At 35.1% G+C, this 22,222-nt stretch overlaps 1 protein-coding gene across 2 annotated transcripts in view; it reads right to left on the reverse strand.

The window, feature by feature from the left end:
* FAF1 (Fas associated factor 1) overlaps positions 1-22,222 on the reverse strand; it is a 394,833-nt gene that overhangs the window by 270,625 nt on the left and 101,986 nt on the right. For both annotated transcript variants that reach the window (XM_074334706.2, XM_074334705.2), the window contains 2 exons: positions 18,054-18,100; positions 6,789-7,000 (listed from right to left, as the gene is read on the reverse strand). In XM_074334706.2, coding sequence (XP_074190807.1) covers positions 6,789-6,894 — 106 coding nt within the window. In that variant the 5' untranslated portion in view covers positions 6,895-7,000; positions 18,054-18,100. The remainder of the gene's footprint in view (positions 1-6,788; positions 7,001-18,053; positions 18,101-22,222) is intronic.

Raw genomic sequence — 22,222 nt, forward strand, 5'->3', positions numbered from 1 at the left:
ATTTCACTCCAACTGAGGGAACCAATGAAAAAGCAGTTCAAGTGGTCAAAGTATCAATGAACTGCCACCATATATCAAATATTTCATCAACAAAAAGAACTAGGTCACTTTGAAAGGAGACACTGTTAAACTGCTCAGCCACATGCTACACAATAGCAGTTAAAATTTAATATTGGACTACATTCCAGTTTTCTTAAAACAGATAAAAATCTGAGATAATTTCAAGATTTAAAATAAAAAGTGTGATATGGCAGTGAGTTCTTTGCCCTATAACAAACATACATCATTAAGCTAAGAAAGTAAAGGCCTAGTCACATCCAACTTAAGGGGCCCCATACTAATACCCAAGGATGCCTTGGCAATAATTATTGAAAATCCATATGAGCAATAAACATGGTAAACTCTGACTAAATAATAGTGTAAAGATAAATAAAATTATATTTCAAATATCAGTAGATGGGTTTTGGTGATTTTGAAAATACAAAATTCATTTTACATATCTACAAACAGACAGAAACTATAAAAAAGAACCAAACAGAAATTTTAAAACTGAAGAATATAATAATTTAATTGAAAATTTCACTAAGGGGGCTCAAGAACAGTGCTCATCAATCAGAAGAAAGAATTTCTGGACTTGAAGATATGTCATTTGAAATTATCCATTCAGAGGACAAAAAAAGTATGAAAAACAGTGAAGAAAGCCTAAAGGACTTATAGGACACTATTAAAGGACCAAAATATGCATTATGGTAGTCACAGAGAAGAGAAATAAAGAGGCAGAAAGTTTATTTGACGAAATAAGGGACGAACACTTCGCAAATCTGGGAAAGGAAATAAAAATGCAGTTTCATAAAACACAAAAGATTTCAAAAGGGAGGCATCCTAAGAGGTCCACACCAAAACACCTTAAAATAAAACTGTCACGTTAAAGGACAAAGAGAAAGTTGAAAGCAGCAATAGAAGAGCTTGTAATGTACAGAGCCCCCACAAGACTATCAGCAGATTTCTCAGCAGAAACCTCATAGGCCAGAAAGGAGTAGGATGATATATTCAAAGCGCTGAAAGAAAAAAAAAATTCCAAACAAGAATACTATGTCCAGCAAAGCTGTCCTTTGAACATTAGGGAGAAATAAAGATTTTCCTAGGTAAACAAAAGTTGAGAGAATTCATCAGCACTAGACCTGCTTTCTAAGAAATTCTTATGAGTACTTCAAGTTGCAACAAAAGGACACTACACAGCAACACAGGAGTATGAAGTTTACTGGTAAAGGTAAACATATAGACAACTATAGAGTACTGTAGGCGAATATAGACTACTGTAACCATGGTGTTTAGATCACTGAATCTGGTAAAGAAGTTAAAAGACAAATGTATAAAAAATACGTATAGCTAGAAAATACGTTAATGGACATCTAATAACAAAAATAATGACATCAATAATGAAAAGGAGGGGAGTAAAATATTAGTGGTTTTGTGTATGATTGAAAATATCAGGTTAAAATAAATTACTATTACTAATGTCTTATGTAAGCCCATGGTAACTACAAAGAAAATATCTATAGAAGATACACAAAAGAAAATGAGAAAAGAATTAAAATACAAAACTACCAAAAAAATCAACAAATACAAAGGAAGATAGCAAGAGAGGAAAGAGGGACAAAAAGCTATAAGACAGAAAAAAATAAAATAAAATGGCAATACTAAGTTCTTCCCTATCAGTAATTACTTTAAATGTAAATGGGTAAAACTCCCCAATCAAAAAACAGAAACTGGCTAAATGAATTAAAAAAACAAGATCCAACTATATGCTATATACAAGAGACTCACTTTAGATTCATGGACACACAGGCTGAAAATGAAAGGACGGAAAAAGATATTGTATGCAAATGGTAACAAAAGAGAGCAGTGTGGGCAAATTTATATCAGACCAAACAGACTATAAATCAAAAAGTGTCACGAGAAAGAAAGAAGGACATATAACCGTAAAAGAGTCAATTCACCAGAAATATGTAACAATTACAAACATATATGCACCCAACATCAAAGCACCCAATACAGGAAGCAAACAATAAAACTGAGGGGAGGACTACACAACACTACTACAATAATAGTAGGGGATTTCAATAATGAATAAAACTTTCACACAGAAGATCGATAAGGAAACAGAGGACTTGAACAACATTGTTGACAAAACAGACCTAACAGATATACACAAAACAGTACATTCAACAACAGCAGAATACACATTCTTCTCAAGTACACATGGAACAGTCTCCAGGATAGATAACATGTTAGGTCACAAACAAGTCTGAATAAATTTAAGAAGAAAGGGGCAGAAGGAAAATACTATCAATTTTTACTTTCATTATATTATGGTTAGAAAACACACTTGGTATGATTTTAATCTTCTTAAACATGTTAAGACTTATTTGTGACCTAACATGTCATCTATTGTGGAAAATTCACAAATACGTGAAAATTAAACAACTTGAACAACCAACTGGTCAAAGAAGAAATCAAAAGAGAAATTAGAAAATATCTTGAGACAAATAAAAACAAAAAGACAACATACCAAAACTAATGGGATGGAAGAAAAGCAGTTAAGTACTAAGAGAAAAGTTTATAGCAATAAATGCCTAAATTAAAAAAGAAAGATCTCAAATAAACAACTTAACTTTATACCTCAAGAAACTAGAAAAAGAGGAAGAAACTAAGCCCAAATTAGCAGAAGGGAGAAAATAAAGACTAAAGCAGAAATAAATAAAAAGAGAATAGAAAGCCCATAGGAAAATAATCAACAAAACTAAAGAGTTGATGTTTGAAAACATCACCAAAATTGACAAACTTTTTTTCTAAACAAAGACTCAAATAAAATCAGAAATGAAAATGGAGTCATTACAAGTGATGCCACAGAAATAAAAAGGATTATAGAGACTACAATAAACAATTATATGCCAACAATAAAATAATCTAGAAGAAATTCCTAGAAACATATAACCTACCACGACTGAATCATGAAAAAACAGAAAATTTGAACAGATCTGTAACTAGTAAGGGCTTTGAATCAGTAATGAAAAACATACCAAAGAAAAGTCAAACATCAGATTGCTTCACAGGAGAATTCTACGAAACATTTAAAGAAAAATTAATGTTAATCTTTCTCAAAATCTTCCCAAAGACTGAAGAGAAGGAAACACTTCCAAACTCACTTTATGAGGCCGACATTACCCTGATGTCAAAGCCAAAGAAAGAAAGTACAAGAACAGTAACCACAACAACAAAATAACTACAGACCAATATCTCTGATGAATATAGGCACAAAAATCCTCAACAACGTGCTAGAAAAACAAATTCAATAGCACATTAAAAGGATCATATACACCATGACCAGGTGTAATTTATCCATGGGATGCAGGGATGGTTCACCATGTAAATATCAATCAACATGATATATCGTATTAACAGAATGTAGGGAAGAACATCACATAATCACCTCAATAGATGCAGAAAAATCTTGTGACAAATTCAACATTATTTCATGATAAAAACAACAAAGAGGAACAGAAGAAAATTGCCTCCAGAAATACAGGCTACATATGAAAAGCACACATTTAACATCATACTCAAAGGTAAAAACTAAAAACGTTTCCTCTACAGAGCATGAACAATGCTAGAATGACAACTCTCAGAGCTTCTATTCAACATAGTATTGGAAGTCCTAACCAGAGAAATTTAGCAACACAAAGAAACAAAAGGCATCCAAATCAGAAAGGAAATGAAAAGTAAAATTATCTCTGTTTGCAGATAATATGATCTTATAGGCAGACAACCGTAAAGATTCCACAAAACAAACAACAACAAAAACAAACCCACGTTAGAACTAAAAAACGAATTCAGCCAAGTTGTGGGATAAAAAAAAAAAATCAAAAAGAAATAAAAAAATAAAACTTAGTTACATTTCTATACACAAACAAGAATCCAAAAAGGAAATTAAAAAAACAATTCCACTTACAATAGCATCAAAAACAATAAAATACATAGAAATAAATTTAAACAAGGAAACAAAAGACTTGTACAATGAAAAACAAAACACTGCTAAAAGAAATTAAACAACAAATAATGGAAAGACATTACACGTTCATGGATTGAAATACTTAATATTGTTAACTATGTCCATACTACCCAAAATAACCTATAGATTCAATGTGATCCCTATCAAAATCCCAATGGCATTTTATTTTATTTTTTTGGCAGAAACAGAAAAAGCAATGCTAAAATTTATATGGAACCACAAAGGACGCTGAATAGCCAAAACTATCTTGAGAAAGAAGAATGAAACTGGTGACCTCACATTCCTGACTTCAAAACTTTTTACAAAATAATCAAAACAGTATGGTATTGGCATAAAGACAGACATATAGCCCAATGGAACAGAATAGAGAGCCCAGAAATAAACCCACACATATAAGTCAAATGATCTTTGACAAGGATGCCAAGTCTACACCATGGGGAAAGGATAGTCTTATAACAAACGGTGTGGGCAAAACTGGATATCCACATGCAAAAGAATGAAACTGGACCTTTACCTTACACCATACACAAAAATTAACTCAAAATGGATTAAAGACTTAACTGTAGCATCTGAAACTATAAAACTCCTAGAAGAAAACAAAAAGCTCCATAATATTGGCCTTGGCAATGATTTCTTGGATATGACACCAGAAGCATAAACAAAAGTAAAAATAGAAAAGTGGGATTACATTAAACTAAAACTCTTCTGTGCAGCAAAGGAAATAACAGAGTGAAAAGGCAACCTACTGAATGCGAGAACATATTTGCAAACCATGTGTCTGATAAGGGGTTAATATACAAAATACATAAAGAAATCCTACAATTCAATAGTAAAAAAGCAAGTAATCCCATTTAAAAATGAGCAAAGGACTCGATTAGACATTTCTCCAAAGAAGACATACAAATGACCAACAGGTATATGAAAAGATGCTCAACATCATTAATCAGCATAGAGATGCAAACCAAAACCACAGTGAGATATCACCTCATACCTGTTAAGAAGGCCATTATGTTTAAAAATAAAACAAAAAAAAATACAAAGCAGAAAATAACAAATGTTTGCAAGGATGTGGAGAAGTTGGAGCCCTTGTGTGCTACAGATGGGAATATAAAATATATAGCCACTATGGAAAAAGAATAAGGAAGTTCCTCAAAAAATTAAAAATAGAACTAAAATATTTCTGGGTATTAATCCAAAAGAATGGAAAACAGGGCCTAGAAAGAGATTAACAATTCCCTCTTCACCACAGCATTATTCACAATAGCCAAGAGGTAGAAAGAACCTAATTGTCCATCAACAGATGAATGGATAAAGAAAATGTGACATATACAGACAATGGGATATTATTCAGCCTTTAAATACGGAGGAAATCCTATATGCTACAATGTGAATGAACCTTGAGGATATACTAAGTGAAATAAGCCAGACACAGAAGGACAAATATTTACGAGTTTTATATGAGGGATTTAAAGTAGTCAAACTTACAGAAGCAGAAAGTAGATGGTTGCCAGGGGATGGTGGGAGGGGAAAAGAGAAATTGCTGTTCAATGGATACAAAGTTTCAATTATGCAACATGGAAAGTTCTAGAGAGCTGCTGTACAACAATGTGCACATGGTTAACAAAACTACACTGTACACTTAAAAATGCTAGGAGGTTATATATCATATTATGTGGGTTTTTTAACCACAATTTTTAAAAGAGAATGTAAGGACAATATTTGGGGGCATAGGAACAGGCACAGGGAGAAATGGCTGGACTAGGAGAGAACTCCAGGCAGGAGGAGGAACAAGTACATAGGCCCTGAATGAGCTAATACCCTATTCAAGGAACTAAAAGAAGTCCATTACAACTTAGACATGGTGAGCAATGAGGAGAGTAATAGATGAAAACTAGAAATCTAGCAGGAACTTGATCAAGCAGGGACTGAACAGCCATGTCAAGAGATTTGAATTTTATCCTAAAAATAATGGAAATTTTCTAAATGGTTTTAAATAAAGGAATAATCTGATTGTTGGGGATGATCACTCTTTTAACAGCCTTGCTTTTGTCTGTAATGTACCTCAATTAATAAAATTAGAAAAGAATCTCCCCAAAAAGGAACAGAAGTAAAATTTCAGAAATATCTGGAATTTAGATTTAAGGCAAAACTACATTAAAACAGAAATTAATACAATTTCTGGTTCTACAATTAACATGGATCAAATAATCTGAACCAAATATGAGTTCAATATAGCTTCTCTCCAGAAATCTGGTAGTCTGTCTAAAAATAGCAGACATACACTTCTGAGTTTCCTCTGAAAGGACAGTACTAAAGCACCGATCCAGCTGGCAGGGAGAAGGAGTGATAGAAACATGTCTTATTTCTGATCGCTCATTAACCCTAGTATGAAAAGGGAGTGAGCTTCAGCTATAGTCCAATACGCAATGTACTTAATTATGGAATTTTTTAAGTTCCTAAGATGTTTGATTAGCACCTATCCTAAAACAGCATCATATACCATTCCATATATGTAGGAAAAAAAACAAAATTATTCTCAAACTTACCTCAGTCTCAGCACAGTATTTAAAAATAAAGCACAATAATCTATACGGGAAAATACTTTCAATTTGCTTTTTTTCCCTTCTTGCCGGCAATCAAAGAAAAAAATGTAAGTCGGATGTTTACATAATAAATTGTTTCTTTGTGAAGGTTTTATGGTAGGAAAAAACCTTACCAACAGTACAGCTGTCTTCAAGTACCACATCAACATTTCTGTCTCTGTACTCCACCCTGAAATCCAGCATCCGAGGCTGCCTTTCTACAATATGCCTAGATGGCATTACAGGCCGAAATGCCGAAGAGGAAGAGGGAGCAGGAGTTGGAGCTGGAGCTGGGTGACTTGCTGGATCAAATGCAGGTCCTGGTATAGTGTCACCTCCATAGTCACTGAAATATTGACATAAAAGAAAGGTTATCATCAACGAAATCACTACAGATTACCACTAAGGACCTGCTCCATACTTGGCTTCTGTTGTTCTTGCTATCAAATTTACCTACTTGTGCATCAAGGCCTAACGTAAGTTCTACTTTCTCCACGAAATCTTTCCCAGTGACTGAAGGCCACATTACTCTCAGTCCCACCCTTGCTTCTCTATGTCTATTAGCGGTGTCATACATATCATTGAGCATTTAATCAGGTTTTTGCCTTATGTAGTTATGATGTTGGTAGAACATCATTTTAAACTCTGTGAACAACAGTGTCTTCTTCACTCACTCTCAAATATGAATCATTACTTCAATCATTAACTCTATTTTCCACAAAAACTATTTTGAAACTTGACCATCCTTAAACCTCCATTCTCCCTATCTCATGCCTCAATCTTAAAAGATATTTTTTCTACTTTGCAGAGAAACCGTATGCCATCAAGATAAAATTCCCTTAACTTTTTGACATCAAATCCACAAACTAACCCACATATGCATTCTCTTTCTCCATTCTTATAAAATAGAGAAGACATCTTTCTATCTATGCAAAATCTAAAACCATCTTCTCATTAGCTTTATATTATGGGATTATCCCTTCCTTTTCCAGCATCTTCAACATCTCCTTCTCTTCTGAATTCTTCTCAGTAACATTTAAACATGTTCAAATATTTCCCTTCATAAAAAAATAAACATGAAATCCTGGCTCTGCCCACTTAATACCGTGTTTCCCCAAAAATAAGACCTAGCTGGACCATCAGCTCTAATGCGTCTTTGGAGAAAAAATTAATATAAGACCCGGTATTATATTATATTATACCCGGTCTTATATTATATTATATAAGACCACGTCTTATATTAATGTATATTAAAATAAAACCAGATCTCATATTAATTTTTGCTCCAAAAGACGCATTAGGGCTGACTGTCTGGCTAGGTTGTATTTTCAGGGAAACACAGTAGCTGTCTTATTTGTAAAATGGGAAATTATATTTATGAAAAGCTTAGCACAATGCCTGGTACCTAGTAAGACCTCAAACTCAGTATATCCAAAGTTTCCCCAAGCCTGGTCCTCCCCCATTATTCCTATCAGCTCCCCAAGACAGAAACCTCTGGCATTATCTTTGACCCCTTTTTCTCTCTCAATTTCCATATCTAATCAATCCTTTCCATTTTACCTCCAAAATATCTTTTAGATAAGTCACCCACCTTTCCCTTCAGAAGCTGCCACACTAGTCTAAGCCACAATCACCTCTTATATGGACTAATGCAGAAGCCTCCTAACTAATCTCCTTTGCATTTCATTCCACATCACCACTAGAGTGCAATGAAAGACAGAAATATCTTCATATCATTTTCTTCAACATTCCCCTCTGCTCTTCACATAAAGGGACATACAAGGCCCTGTATGATCTGAATCCTATGTACCTTCCCATTCTCATCTTTCGCTATGCTGTCTCCATTGCTTTACACTGATAGCCACAACTTTCTTCTTTCTCACCTCGATCTTTCTGTTTCATGGGGGACCACAGACTACTCCTTCTAACACTATTCTTTCCTTCCCAACCCATCCCCAAATTCTAAGTTTTTTCTAGCTAATAATATTTATCCTTCACATCTCACACTAAATGTTTTTCAAATCAGAGCATGTTTTACTACCTCAGACTAGTTCAAATTCCTCACCACTATCAATAACGATATATTTAGATGTATAATTAATCATTTGACATTTAAGTCCCTCTAGAATGTAAGTCCCACAAGGGCAAAGCTGACATTTGTGTTTTTAATGGCTGTAGCCTTTTCCCTGAACTCAAGATTTTATACTATGTAGAAGGTACTCAAATATGTGATAAACTAATGACTTGAGGAATAAAAGTTAAAGAATTGTTTTTTTTCTGACTTAATTTATCATACATATTGTCACTTTTTTCCCTCACTGGGAGGAGGAGGAACGGAAGGAACATAATGAATGCTTCCACTGAAACATTACTAGGTATATCTTCCACCACTACCAGAAATACAGCTCAGTTGTAAAACATCTTTTTTCTAACCCTGAATTTAAGGGAAATCAATGAACTAGGAACCAGAATAGGAATAACAAGAATGACCCAAAATATGCCAAGCTAAGCACTATTCATACAATTAAGCAGGAAGAATATTTACATGTACTTCACACTTCTGTTTTAATCACTATTTAGTGAATTGTGATTAGTCTCTTAAAGAACAGAATAGAATAGAATGGAATGGAACAGAATAGAATAGAAATTATCAGTCTGTGTAACTTAACAATTAGGACCAACTACTGTTCATAAAACTTTTGATTTTGGTACATATTTGTATATGAGAGTTTTGGATTCCAAGTATTTGTCATTGCAGGGCATAGGAAAAAAAACTCTGAAAGTGACTAGCTTAGATCACACTAGAGTTCAGGTACTCCAATAATCACTGATCCACAGACAAAAACCTACCTCTTCTTCCAGCTCTTAGATTCAAAGAAAGTAATCTTGGAAGGAAGACATGGTAAGAGAAAATGTCCAAAGCAGGAAAGAATATCACTGTTGGAATCCAAAGTGGGCTCCTAAGTATCTATGAATAGAATCTGTGCAGTGATACTTCACATCTCTGAATTTTGTCACTTCTCAGAAACCAAGAAAAATGGCTAAAGTTAGTAAGCTGGTCACTGACTTACTACTGTTTTCTTAACTCCAAATTTATATTCTATGATCTATTCATGTAATGCTGGGGCTAGAATTCTTCAAAGTTATTTATCTCCCTTTGGCATACTGTTTCCTGATAGATTCTGCCAATAGGGGATACCAGATAAAATAATTAGCAAGAGGACAGGAACAACTTCCTTCTTCCTGTCTGCATGCATTTCTTTCAGCATCACCCTCTAGTTTTCAGTCTCCTGCTTCTTTCTCCTTCCCCTCCCCCGCAGCATTCTTATAACAACAGCTTCTTGACATCCCCTCAGAGATCCCAGTGACAGCTGGACTGTATGCACTCTAAAAAGGTCTGATCTTCAGCTCCACGGGGCCCCTCTGAGCTTCAAAATTCTGTTAATCCCTTTTCTCCTAGACCTAAGAGCAGTAACTTCCTGAAGCAATTATTATATCTAGGTTACTTCAGTTTTATTTTTTGGCTCTCTTAGTCTTCCACACCTGTTTAACCAATGCTTCATTAAATTGCTTCTGTTGAAATATCCTAGTGTGCTTTCATTTTCTTGATACTGGAGGAGTACCAGGAAACACAGGGTTCAGGAATTGGCTATGTTGCGTCCTTAACCTTTAATGCACTGCTGAGCACCCTGCCAATGGAAAATGGAATACTAGTGACCCAAGTCATAATTGGCATGATTAATTAAATTATCATTTGTAGTTAATCATGATTACACACCTACTGAAACAAGTGCCTGAGGGGACCAAATGACAGTTTGACTTGACCATTGACCAATGACAACAAGGCCTATGGACTGGCTGCTTCTGACTCTAAGGGAGAGCTTACAGAAGAAAATGGCTATTTAGGGTTTTTAACTTTCAGTTCAAGTCATGATAAGAAAGCTACAGAGTTCTGGAAGTGGTCCTTTAAAAAGTTTATTTCTTGCAACCACAGGCATGATCCTGCTAAGAATTAGACCCAAAATTTAATTTTGCAGCTTGCATAATTATAGTGAAAGTTGAACATACAACTTTCTAAGTCTCTTTTGTAAAAGTTAAGGCACTGTTTTGGAAGGAGTGGGACTGTAAGATGACGAATGGGGATACCTAGTGGACTCAGATGAAAGTTAGAATCTTGAACCCTGGAGTCTCTTTGAGCCTCTTGTGTAGCACCAACAGCTCCTCCGCTCATGACTGAGAAGGTCAGCCTCCTCTTGACGGAAAACTGTTAATACTGAGACAGTTGCCTTGAAAGGGGATACCTTTTCTCAAAACTTACCCCCCGCCCATTCCCGTTGCCTCCAAAATCAGATCTAGGAATGCTCAAAGAGAACAAGTACAATGTCATAACTGAAAGAAGATAGCTTATATCCAAAAATAATTATAAGCTTTTCATAAATGATATCAGCAAAAACCTAAGGATTAGGTATGAAAATGAATTTGAAGAGAGTCTCACCACAAGAGTTTGGCTAGGGCCAAATACAACATGTTTGCTTAAGCAGCTTCAAGTACCTCTAATAGTTTGCTTGTTGACTGAATGAAATTTAAGTCCCAAAGGAGTCCACATTTAATGAGGATGAAATGCCCAAACTTTCCTGGCAAAATGTAAAAGAAATTTAGATGCTTAGAAAAATAGGAATGCTCGAGTGGATTTACCATATACAACCTGATTATAGACATCTCCTCCTGCTACATCATCCATGAGGTCCCAGAGGACATTGCACTAAAACGTCTGGAAATATATTATTAGGTTGGTGCAAAAGTAATCGCAGTTTTAGCAATTATTTTTAACCTTTGAAACCGCAATTACTTTTGCACCAACCTAATAATAAGGGAATCTGCGTTCTTGGAAAACACTGTTGTGGCTGTCTTGTGTGGGTTGGGAATGACATGGGGAGATGGCACCACTGAAATAGACTCCATAATAGGCATGATGAGATACCAGGGTGCAGAGGTCAAATGGCAGAATTTAGTAAGAAAAAGGTGTGAGCAATTATATTAAGAGACAGCATGGACCAAAATTAGCAGTTGGAAAATTTCAAACTGCAGAAATCTTCAGTAGTGGTTAATTAACATGGTATTTCTAATGAACAAAATTAAAAGTCAGTCTACTAAAAGGAGGGTGCAGTTCACAGTGGCCCATTCGGGGATCGAACCGGCAACCTTGGTGTTATTAGCACCACGCTCTAACCAACTGAGCTAACTGGCTACCCTCACCGTATTTTTTTATCACACCTCATATATAAGATAACTAAGTAAACTGAGGAAAAAATTGGGACTGGGAAAGGAAAAATGGTTATGTATTATATACTGGCACCAACCAAAAATAGACTCTGCTACGGCTTTACAGCCCCAATCAAAGATATCCCTCAAAGACAGTAGTGAAAGAAAAGCCTCCCAGGGGGGAGAACTTAAGGTTGTGCCACAGGTTGAGCATTTTATTTGGATGGAAAAAGAGCCTGAGGTACATATATCTACATTGATACTTAGGGGTTGGCCAGCTGATCAGGACTTGGAAAGAGGAAAAGGAAAGTCTGGGGAAGAAATATGGAAATGGATCTTTTAGAATAGACACAAAAGGTGAATATATGATTCCAAGACATATGTTTATAGGTTATCCACTGAAAAAAAAAGGCTGTCAACATGGATTAAGATGACATTGTTCTGTTGATGCCAGTCAGTTTCTTTCCTTTGCTATCCCAGGGCTGCTCAATACATTAATGTAAAATGTGCCCATGCCAACAGGGGTAGAGGTTAAGCATAGGCACAACACCAACTACCCCTCACCAAGTCTGAATGTGGCTAAGGAAAGTACTGCCTAAGTACTGGATCAAAATGGCACCATTTCTCAGAGATCATTTCTATCATGGAGGGGGCAGTGATCTGTCCTCACTTAAAAAGACAGTTTTCTGGATAGGAAACTGACTTCCCTGACAGCAATGGTTCTGCCAGCACCACCACTCATGGATTTACGAATGCCTCATTGATCTATGGTTTCCACATAATACTAACCACGGAAAATATTTCACAGCAAAAGAAATGCAGCCCTGGTAGCATTTGTGTGTAACATTACCAAAAGGAACTAGCTTGACAGAAGGGTGGACAGGACTGCTGAAGACAGACTGGGAGACAACACCCTCAAAGCTTGGTGCTCCATCTTAAAGGATGTGGTATATGCTTTTTACCAGGGACCTAAACACAGTGCTATTTCTCATGTTGCCACAAAACATGGGTACGGGAATTAAGTGGTGGCAATGGTTCCTCTTACTATGCCTGATCACTTACCAAATTTTTGCTTCCTACAACTTTGGGCTTAGGTGGTTCAGAAATCACAGTTCCCAAGTTGCAATGTTCCACAATACTCCCACTGAGTTAGAATTTGAGAACGCTTCTTGGCCATTTTGTACTCCTCATGCTACTGAACTAACTAGCAAAGGAGGGGGCACTAGCTGGGATGAGTGGTCCTGATTACCAAGAAAAAAATCGGGTTGCTGCTACACAATGGACTACTTTCTGGAGCATGACCAATAATAATAGTTAGTGGAAAAGTCAACCAATGAAAAAAGGCAGGTCCACTGAGAATTCTGACTCTTCAAGAATAAATGTTTGAGATGACCTACCAGGTAAAGAACCTTGACTATTTAAGGTTCTGGCAGAAGGAACATAGAATAAATAGTGGAAGAAGACACTTGTAAATATCAACCATGGCATTACGACCAATAACAGAAAAAAGGACTGCAGCAGCACGCATGTGTACATGCAGACACACACAAAATTCTCCTCTTACAGTTTGCACATTGATCCTATCAACATCACCCTAGCAGTGACATCACCGTAACAATGGCATCCAATTTGTTTCACCATCAGCCATTGGTCTAGCTTCTTTCAATACTTCAAAAAAAAAAAAAAAAAAAGCCTCTGCATCCTGTCAGACGTACCAGTATCAGCTGGGCACGACTTCTTTCTCATGTGTCTGCAGCCAAGATCCTAGGGCCCGTCCTCTGACCATCAAAGTCCTGTTAACCTCAACTGCTCGCAACCTCTTTCCATTCTTCGTCCAGTACTAGGAGTGACTCTGTCCCCTTTGGTGGTCAACAAGAGGATCTCCCAAACAGACCTGTCCTGGAGCAAGCCTCCTGGAGTGGGTGCCTTGGACCCGGCCCACACTGACCCAGATCTGCCCACGTTTCTCAGAGGATGCTACCGCTCTAAGTCTGCTCTCACCCTCAGCTCCCTTCCTCATTGACCAGCAGAACCCACCCCCATCTCGGTCTGCCTGGCGATGCACGTGTTTCCTACAGTCCTCGTATCTGGATTGTCTTAGTGTCCCCTTTTCGCTCTTTCAACCTGCTCCACATCTGTGTAACTAATTCCTTATACGAAATTCCTTGTCTAAAATTCCTAGTGTGGCTAGGAATTTTGGGGAATTTTCCTCTTTCCCAAATCCTAACTCTAAATAGCTTAACATTTTTTTCTAATCAGAGCAGGCTATTTGGTGTGTCAGTAACAAAGAGGGTTTTTTTAAAAATTATTGCTTGAGAATTTTCTTACTGGCTATAATTACTCTATTTCAAGATCAATACAAAATAATGAATTTATGTTAAGTTTTTCACTAGCAATCCAAAAAAAAAGAGAGAGAGAGGAAAACAGAGAGACTGCCTGCTAATGAATGATCCTATCAGTTTTGACTAATGTTGAATGACATCCAAAGAGTACAAAGGCATCCCAAATTGTCGACTTGGAAAAAAAGAATACTTTTAAGATTATTCATCTACGAAGACTACCATCCGATAATTTGACCTTAGTATTCTTTTCTAAGTAATCAATAATTTTTTTTTATTTAAAAAAAAGACACTGACTGGTAGGAAAAACTCTATGGAGAAATCTATTTTAGATCTAAACTTCAACTAAAGGAGTGTTTTTATCCTTACTCAACTTTCCTCTACAAACCACACAGGTCCTTAGGAGGCAGTGAACAAAAGCAAAGCAAATAGGAACTCTGCACTTGCTTATTTCAATTTTTAGAAATTAATCTCATGGTAAAATCTCTAGGTACAAAAAAAAACACACATATGTTTTGAGAAAAATCAAAATGTTAAATAGGCATCAGAGGCAACAATAAATAGAAACTAATTGGCGAAAATGGATATTTTCTAAATTAGAAAACCTGGACATTTAAATATTCTGAAAGCATAATGGTCGAGGTTTGAAAACAAGCCTTGTCTTCTCTAGGTTTCCTCAATGAATTAAACAATAGACAAAGAAACATATAGTACATCTGTCTGAGTCATAAAATAAATATGAATTGATAAATACCACCCATTTAGTCAATGAGTAAAATTATACTATTCATAAAATTTTATAAAACATAGCAACTACTCTCTTTTAGAAATTACTTGTAATTCATTTGCTCTTCTTTCTAACAATAACTATCTCCAAAAATAATTTTTAAAAGGGCTCTGGACAATATGCTGAATAAAATATTATACCAACATGTAATAAATACACATGTACACACTGATGATCATTTATGAGTAAATGAATGGTTTACATTTGTGACTGTATAAGTTACACACTTTATAAATATGTTTTATTAGTAATAGTGAAATAAGCCTTGGAGGGTGAGGCAGAAGACTTGCTTATATTCCTGACACCATCAATATCATGCTGTATCATCTGGGTCAAGTCACTTCATGCCTTATTCTCTCTACCTGTAAAATGAGGGATAATAATATCTGCCTTCACTTGCTTAAAACTAAGATAGTGACTGTGAAAACAAAGCTGTGGGAGAAACATGTTATATAGATGTATTAAATTTCAACTTTTTTACCCAAAGGAAAAAATCTTAAGACAAAAGTTGTGACATGCCTGGCTTACTGATCTTAAACAGGACAGAGAAGTATAAAAGAACAAATATGACTTCTAAAAGGAAACAATCAGACTTCACTAACTACTACACTTGTGACCTTGGGCAAATCTACATAAACTCTTTAACCTTGAGTTTCCTTACCTATGAAATATGAACATTTATCTCTTAAGGTTTGTAATGAGTATTAAATGAGGAAAAATATGTCAATTACCTAACAGTGCGTTAAGCATTAAAAAAATGTTAGTTTCTTTGCCCTAAACTTTATGGGTGCATTGAAAACCACATTTACACTTTCACATTTACAAACAAATTTGATTTCAAGAAAAGTTATAAAGCACATGGAATGGGCTCTTCTTCTCCCTCCAAAAGTAATTTTTTTTTTTAATTCCTTTTGGTTGTTCTTTTCTCTGTTAAGGTATAAAGTGAAAAATTAAGAATCAGTTGTATTCATAGACTACATCCAACTTTACTACAAAAATCAAACATACAAGAGATCCCTTTAGCTGCCTACATACACCATTCCTAGCATTGTATCTTCCATTTTCAGTGTTAAGCCTATGAAAGAGTACAAAGAGCCCTCTTTCATTTCTCTCTGGTCAGCAGCCATACAAGAGGAATTTTCAGTTATGTCAAATTCACAGTGAGTTCAAAGCTAAAGAAGAAAGTAGGAAGGAAAATAGTTGAAGACTATCACCAGATACAACTGACTTTTTGTGGACATGATTCATTCCTTTAATTTAACAAGCAAACAAAACAAAAAACCCACTCTCATGAAAGTTAAACCTCAAATATTACAGTAACTTTATTAGAAATCAATTCAGTATTAAATCTCTAGTCAAATTATATTAAGCAAAAAGTATCATCTGTGAAAAACGAGATGGGATGTTTCCAGGGATGAGGGAATTTCTACAGTTCACCCATAGCAAATACTATTAATTATAAGATATATCCAGTATGTACTCTGAACCCAGCAGCTGAATCCACAAGGGTTTAGCAAGCAAAAATTTTGGCACAAAAAGTAGAATAACATTTACTCAAGAATAAAACTGGAGCCATATTTAGCAGTCTAAAACTTTCTAAACCAAGGAAAAAAAATGATCATGAAGGAGGTTCCTATAATCATCTGGTTTGCTTTCTAGACAAGGTTGAATTGAATGCTTCTGAACCAAAAGAAAATGATCAAACACAAAAATTTTTAGTACAGGCTCTGGAAATCAGCCACATTTACTCTGGATGAAACTCTTTCTGACAGTTTTTTTTTAAAAGGGTGGGGGGCAGGTCTGTTTATCATTGCTTTCACTTAAAAACCATTAATCACTAAGGGTGGTACAGGTACCAAATAGAATTTTGCTTCCTTTTTAAATATACACAGTTTCCTATAAAGTACAGCACATTTTGCTGTTCATGGTGAATTTTTTGATGTTTTTGCAACAGCATTTTTCTTCCTCTCCAAAACAACCTCATTCCTAGTCTGCTGTTTCTGTTTGCCTCATCTGCACTTAGCAGATCACGCTTCAGTGACTTAGAAATCCCAGCCACCAAAATTCAAGCCAAAGTTTGAATTGAGACGGAGAGGGGGAATGAAATCAAGTAATTAAACTACACTTGGAAGGGAGAATGGTTTTACCTCCCATGACTTTACACTGTGCACTTTTAATTCAGAACCAGAGTCTTCAATTTTAAGGATAAAAAAGTTATGAATTTATTTTTAATTTAAGAAATTATTTTGTAACTACTATTGTTCTCTTCCTTATCTTCCAATTTTACGTTCTGGCAATGACACAAAACCATGAAGACCATGCCACATGTTAACACTAGATTCTTCAGGTAAAATAGTTCAGTGTTCTGGGAAATTTCATTACTAAGGTCTTACTCAAATTGTGGCAAGTTATCATGTGCTTAATTTAGAAACCAAAAGGGAGAAAAAAAAATACAGTAAAGTTGGAGATAAATTCTGTACAGTTAGATAATAACCATGCTCTGGGGCTATTGAGCCATGTCTCATTTCCTCACTATCAATGGTTTAAAGAATTCAGTTCCTTCCATCTTATGAATTAGAAGGTGACCTTACAAAGCTTTCTTAAAAATAAAATCAAACGACCTTTAAAAATGTTATCATCCTCCTCCCCCCTCACCGGTACTCTGGTAACCACTAAACTATGTCTGTGTCTATGAGTTGTTGTTTCTTCATTTGTTTGTCTTGTTCTTTTGTTGTTTTAAGTTTTATATACCACATAAAAAAATAAAAAACAAAAACATGTTATCACACAAAATGAAATAACATTTTAAGGTTAAATGTTGGAGATTAGGAAATTAATATATAGTTATATTAACATAACTAATAAAAATGTCTAAAAGAATAGTAACTACACTAATGAGCTTATACACCAAAGATCAAATGCTCTATCAAAAAGTTAAACAAACAAAAAATAAAAAATGTCTTTTTGCTTTGCTAAATTCTCTTCTTACCTTTAAGCACCTTATAACATACCTTTGTAGAATGCCATTTTCCTGGGGTATTACACCATTGATAGCTGCCTGCAAACAGAAAACAGAGAAGGCCATTAAAAAAACAAACAACAAAAAAAACAGAAAAATGCTCAAGGGTGAATTGGAGTAGGGTGGAATACTATCAACACAAGTTAGTATACTCTGAAAAAAATTTTTTAATTCTAAATGTTTCCTTAAAGACACAAAACATTATCTAGTAAATGTTTCCCTATTTCTCTATACTAAAACAGTATTTTAGATAATTTTTAAAACATGTATTTGGCATAATAATATCCGCAAATCTTGAGTCATAAAAGGCTTAATTCCACAATCCTCACTCAAGCAAAATACCCACAAAACCAATGTGTAAGAATGTCAAAACAAGTAATATCAAGTACCTTAATCTTTTTAGTATTAGTTCCTTCCTCAGATTAAGAAGAACAAGATACAAAATCACAAATGAAAAACTCCAATAAGAACAATTGGAGTTAGCTCAGGAATTCAATTCATTCTTTCATGTTATAATCATTATTCTTTGTGAAAAGAGCATTCAGAAGGAAAAAACACAGGTGCAAAAGTTCTCTGATAAACACAACACCACCATTTTATCAGGTTACAAAAAGGAGGCAGGAGCATCACTGGGGATGTTTCCTTATATAAAACATTCCTAAAATTGGCCTCTAAGCTAACAAGTTACCAATTACTTAGAACATAGCACAAGCGTGACATGATATGGACATTTTTGAAAACTCCTGTGGAAGAAGGCAGTTACATCCTGGATTGAGGACAGTTCACTGCAGGGTAATAGAAAAGATTCTCTGGAGGAAAATAATGTCCTTTCCAACTTTGTCTTTGTATCAATAACAACTTACTCCCTCACCTTCCCCATCCCCATCCAAATGGAAAAAAAAAAAAAAAAAAAAAAGCTAACACTGAGATGTTTTATCAGCTGCCTGGAAATCAATTGCCAAAAGGAGTTTGTGTATTTTGTGAAACATTAACTTAAATATTTGCCAGAGGTAGGTCAAGTTTACAATGTTATACTGTTGAATGGAAATAAAGTACAGTGTAAGATGCTTGCTATGACTTTTGAGAGCTATAATACTCTATTGGCAAAAAACAAAGAAATCCACAGATTGGTGTAGACAGTGGATACCACAGAACCCTAACAACTCTGGAGGCTCAATAAATTCTTTGAATCCAGCAAATGCTAAAATTGGTTTTCAAAGCTACAAATTCAATGGAAGCATCTCTGCCTAGTGCAAGGTCAATTATCCCTTTTCTGTTGACAGCAGTAGTTCCACATGCAAATACCTGCTTTGCTAAAAAAATAGAGAATGCTAAGGGAAAGTTCTACAGTGTTGGAAAAGGAACAAAATACCATAGTTTGGAAAGATTTTGTTCAAATTTTCTCTAGGGAATGCCAAGGAATAATGGAAAGAACACTAAGGATTTATAACGTCCAAAGTTTGAATCTAGACTCTCCATTTATTAATTTGATGACCTTAGTATAGTCTATATTCACTGAACCTCCTTGAGCCTTATTCTTTATCTGTAAATGAGTTAATACTACAACCTCAGCCAAAACAGGCCTACCATTTTGTTCCTCAAAAGCATCAAGTTCTTGTATTTCTCAGGGCTTTTGAAGACACGGTATCTGCTTGCAATACCTGTTCCCCATTCTTTGTCTGGCACAATCTTAATCATCATTGTTAGGTCTCTGAATGCCAGAGACCTGGACTTAATGTTAGGCCTGCGAGACCTAACATTCACAGACCTAACATCAAGTCCAGGTCTCTGACATTCAGAGACCTAACCTATCAATCATAATTAAGGCTTCTGTCAGACACAGTTTTTTTAAAAAAATTTTATCTGATCAACTGCCATTTAAGTTAAGTTTACTCTCACCCAGAACCTTGTACTTTTCCTTCACATAACTGATTATTACTTATTTGGTGATTATTTGTTTTATGTCTGCCTTTCTCACTAGGCTGTAGGCTCCATGACAGAAAACGTTATCAAGTTTGTTCACGACTTAATCCCAGTTGCCTAGCACAGTGCCAGCACATAAAAGGCACTCAGTTATTTGTTAAATGAATGATGCTAGAGGAGTACAAAGAAAAGCCACACAGCCAAGATTTGAGGAAGGCTCAGAGAAAGCTTTCTAGATGAAATTATGTCTCAACTGAGATGGAAGGATTAAGTGAAAAGTAGTACTAGTCTTTGGTAGATGTATGTTTTTATTTCTACTGGGTAAATTCCTGAGAGTGGAATTGTGGGATTATATGACAAGTGTGTGTTTAACTTTATATAAAACTGTCAAACTGTTTCCAACGCAGTTGTGCCATTTAAGATTCCCATCCGCATGGAGTAGAGTTCTGTCCTTCAAATCCTCACCATCATTTGATATTGTTAATCTTTTTAATTTCAGTCACTTAATGTGTTTGAAGGGATTTATTTGTGGTTCTCTTTTAAAAAATTAACTTCATTGATGATAAAATGAACCCATTTTAAGTGTACAATCTGATGAGTTTTAACAGATGTATGCACCTATATAACCACCACCACAGACATTATCCCTCATTTTCCCTATAGAGCCTTTCCTATCATTCCCCACCCATGCCAAGAAACCCTTGATCTGTCTTCTTTAATTAGAGATTAATCTTTTCTATAGTTTCATATACACAAAATCGTATAGTATTTTCTCTTATGTGTCTGACTTCATTCACTTAGCATGTTTTTGAGATGCAGCCATGTAGATGAATGTGTCTATAGTTCCTTTTTACTGCTGAGTAATATTCCATTGCATCCAGTGATATGCCCAAAATAATACTTGCCTGTTGTTAGGCATTTGCTTCCAGTTATTGGATATTGTAAATAAAGCTGTTATGAATATTAGTATACAAGTATTTGTTTGGGGCTTACGCTTTCATTTCTTTAGATACATACTTAAGAGTAGAATTGCTAGGTTATATGTTTACCTTTATGCAAAACTACCAAACAGGGTGATTTTGGTCATACTAACTTTACTAAGACTCAGTTTCCTTACCTGTAAAAAAAGTAATAATACCAATTTAGTTCACAAGGTTATTATAAAGATTAAATGAGATAATACAAAGTACTCTACAAATGTTAGCCACCATAATTATCCACCCCCATTACATAGTGTTTTTGTTTTAATCTATTCTGTTATCAGTGGTGCATAAATGTCTGCCTCAAGTTGCGTTAGAAATCCAGATATACTTAAATCTTTCTCCTAATGATCTAATTTCAGGTGGTCTAGAATGGGACCCAGAAATCTCCTACCCCCCTGCTCCAAACTCCATAAGTGATTCTGATGGACAGCCAGGTTTGGGAACAACCACAGATAGTTTATAGAATACATTTTAAAGATCTATATAAAATCTTTTACTCTGTCATTGCATATACAATATATTATTTTCCCCTACATCCTTTATTATTTCAGAAGTTACTTAACGTCTAACGGCATAGATCTTTTACAAACTCATGTTATTAAACATGCTCAAAGTGAGGGCTATCGAGCCAGAAAGCTGTTGTATCCCAGCTCCGTTATTTACTAGTTGTGCAATCTTGAGCAAGTTAATTTCTTTCTGCTTCAGTTCTCTCTTCAGTAAAATGGGGGTGATAAAAGTACTTGTTCATTAGGTTTTTATGAAACGTGTTAACACATATAAAGTACTTAGTATTTGATACATAGAACACTACTCATAAAAGTGAGCTGATTTTATTCTAACTAATGCCATACTGAAATTTATCCTTGTTTGAAATCACAAACTTTTGAAGACAAAGAATGGACAATACAAAAAAATAGAAATGTTTCCACTCACAACTTAACTATTGCAGACAACTTATTTCTAAAGATGTTTCCTCTCTTCACTATTTAAATAATGATCTACCATCATCAAAATACTCTATCAGTTACAGAAAAGATGATGAGACCAAAGCAGAATAAAAGTGAGGAGTTTAACAGCCCTACAGCTAACCCTAAACTTAAATTTCTTTTTAATAATCCAGCTGTTTACTTTTGCAGTAGAAAAGAATTCCAATTGGCAATCCTAAAATATCTCCTAACGGCCAAATATTTGGTTTTAATAAGTTCTAATTTAATTTTTTTTCAGGGAAAGAAAACAGAAGACAGAACAATTTAAG

The sequence above is a fragment of the Rhinolophus sinicus genome, chromosome 14, assembly GCF_057876585.1.
Source record: "Rhinolophus sinicus isolate RSI-liver-muscle chromosome 14, RSI-T2T, whole genome shotgun sequence".
Classification (NCBI taxonomy): Eukaryota; Metazoa; Chordata; class Mammalia; order Chiroptera; family Rhinolophidae; genus Rhinolophus; species Rhinolophus sinicus.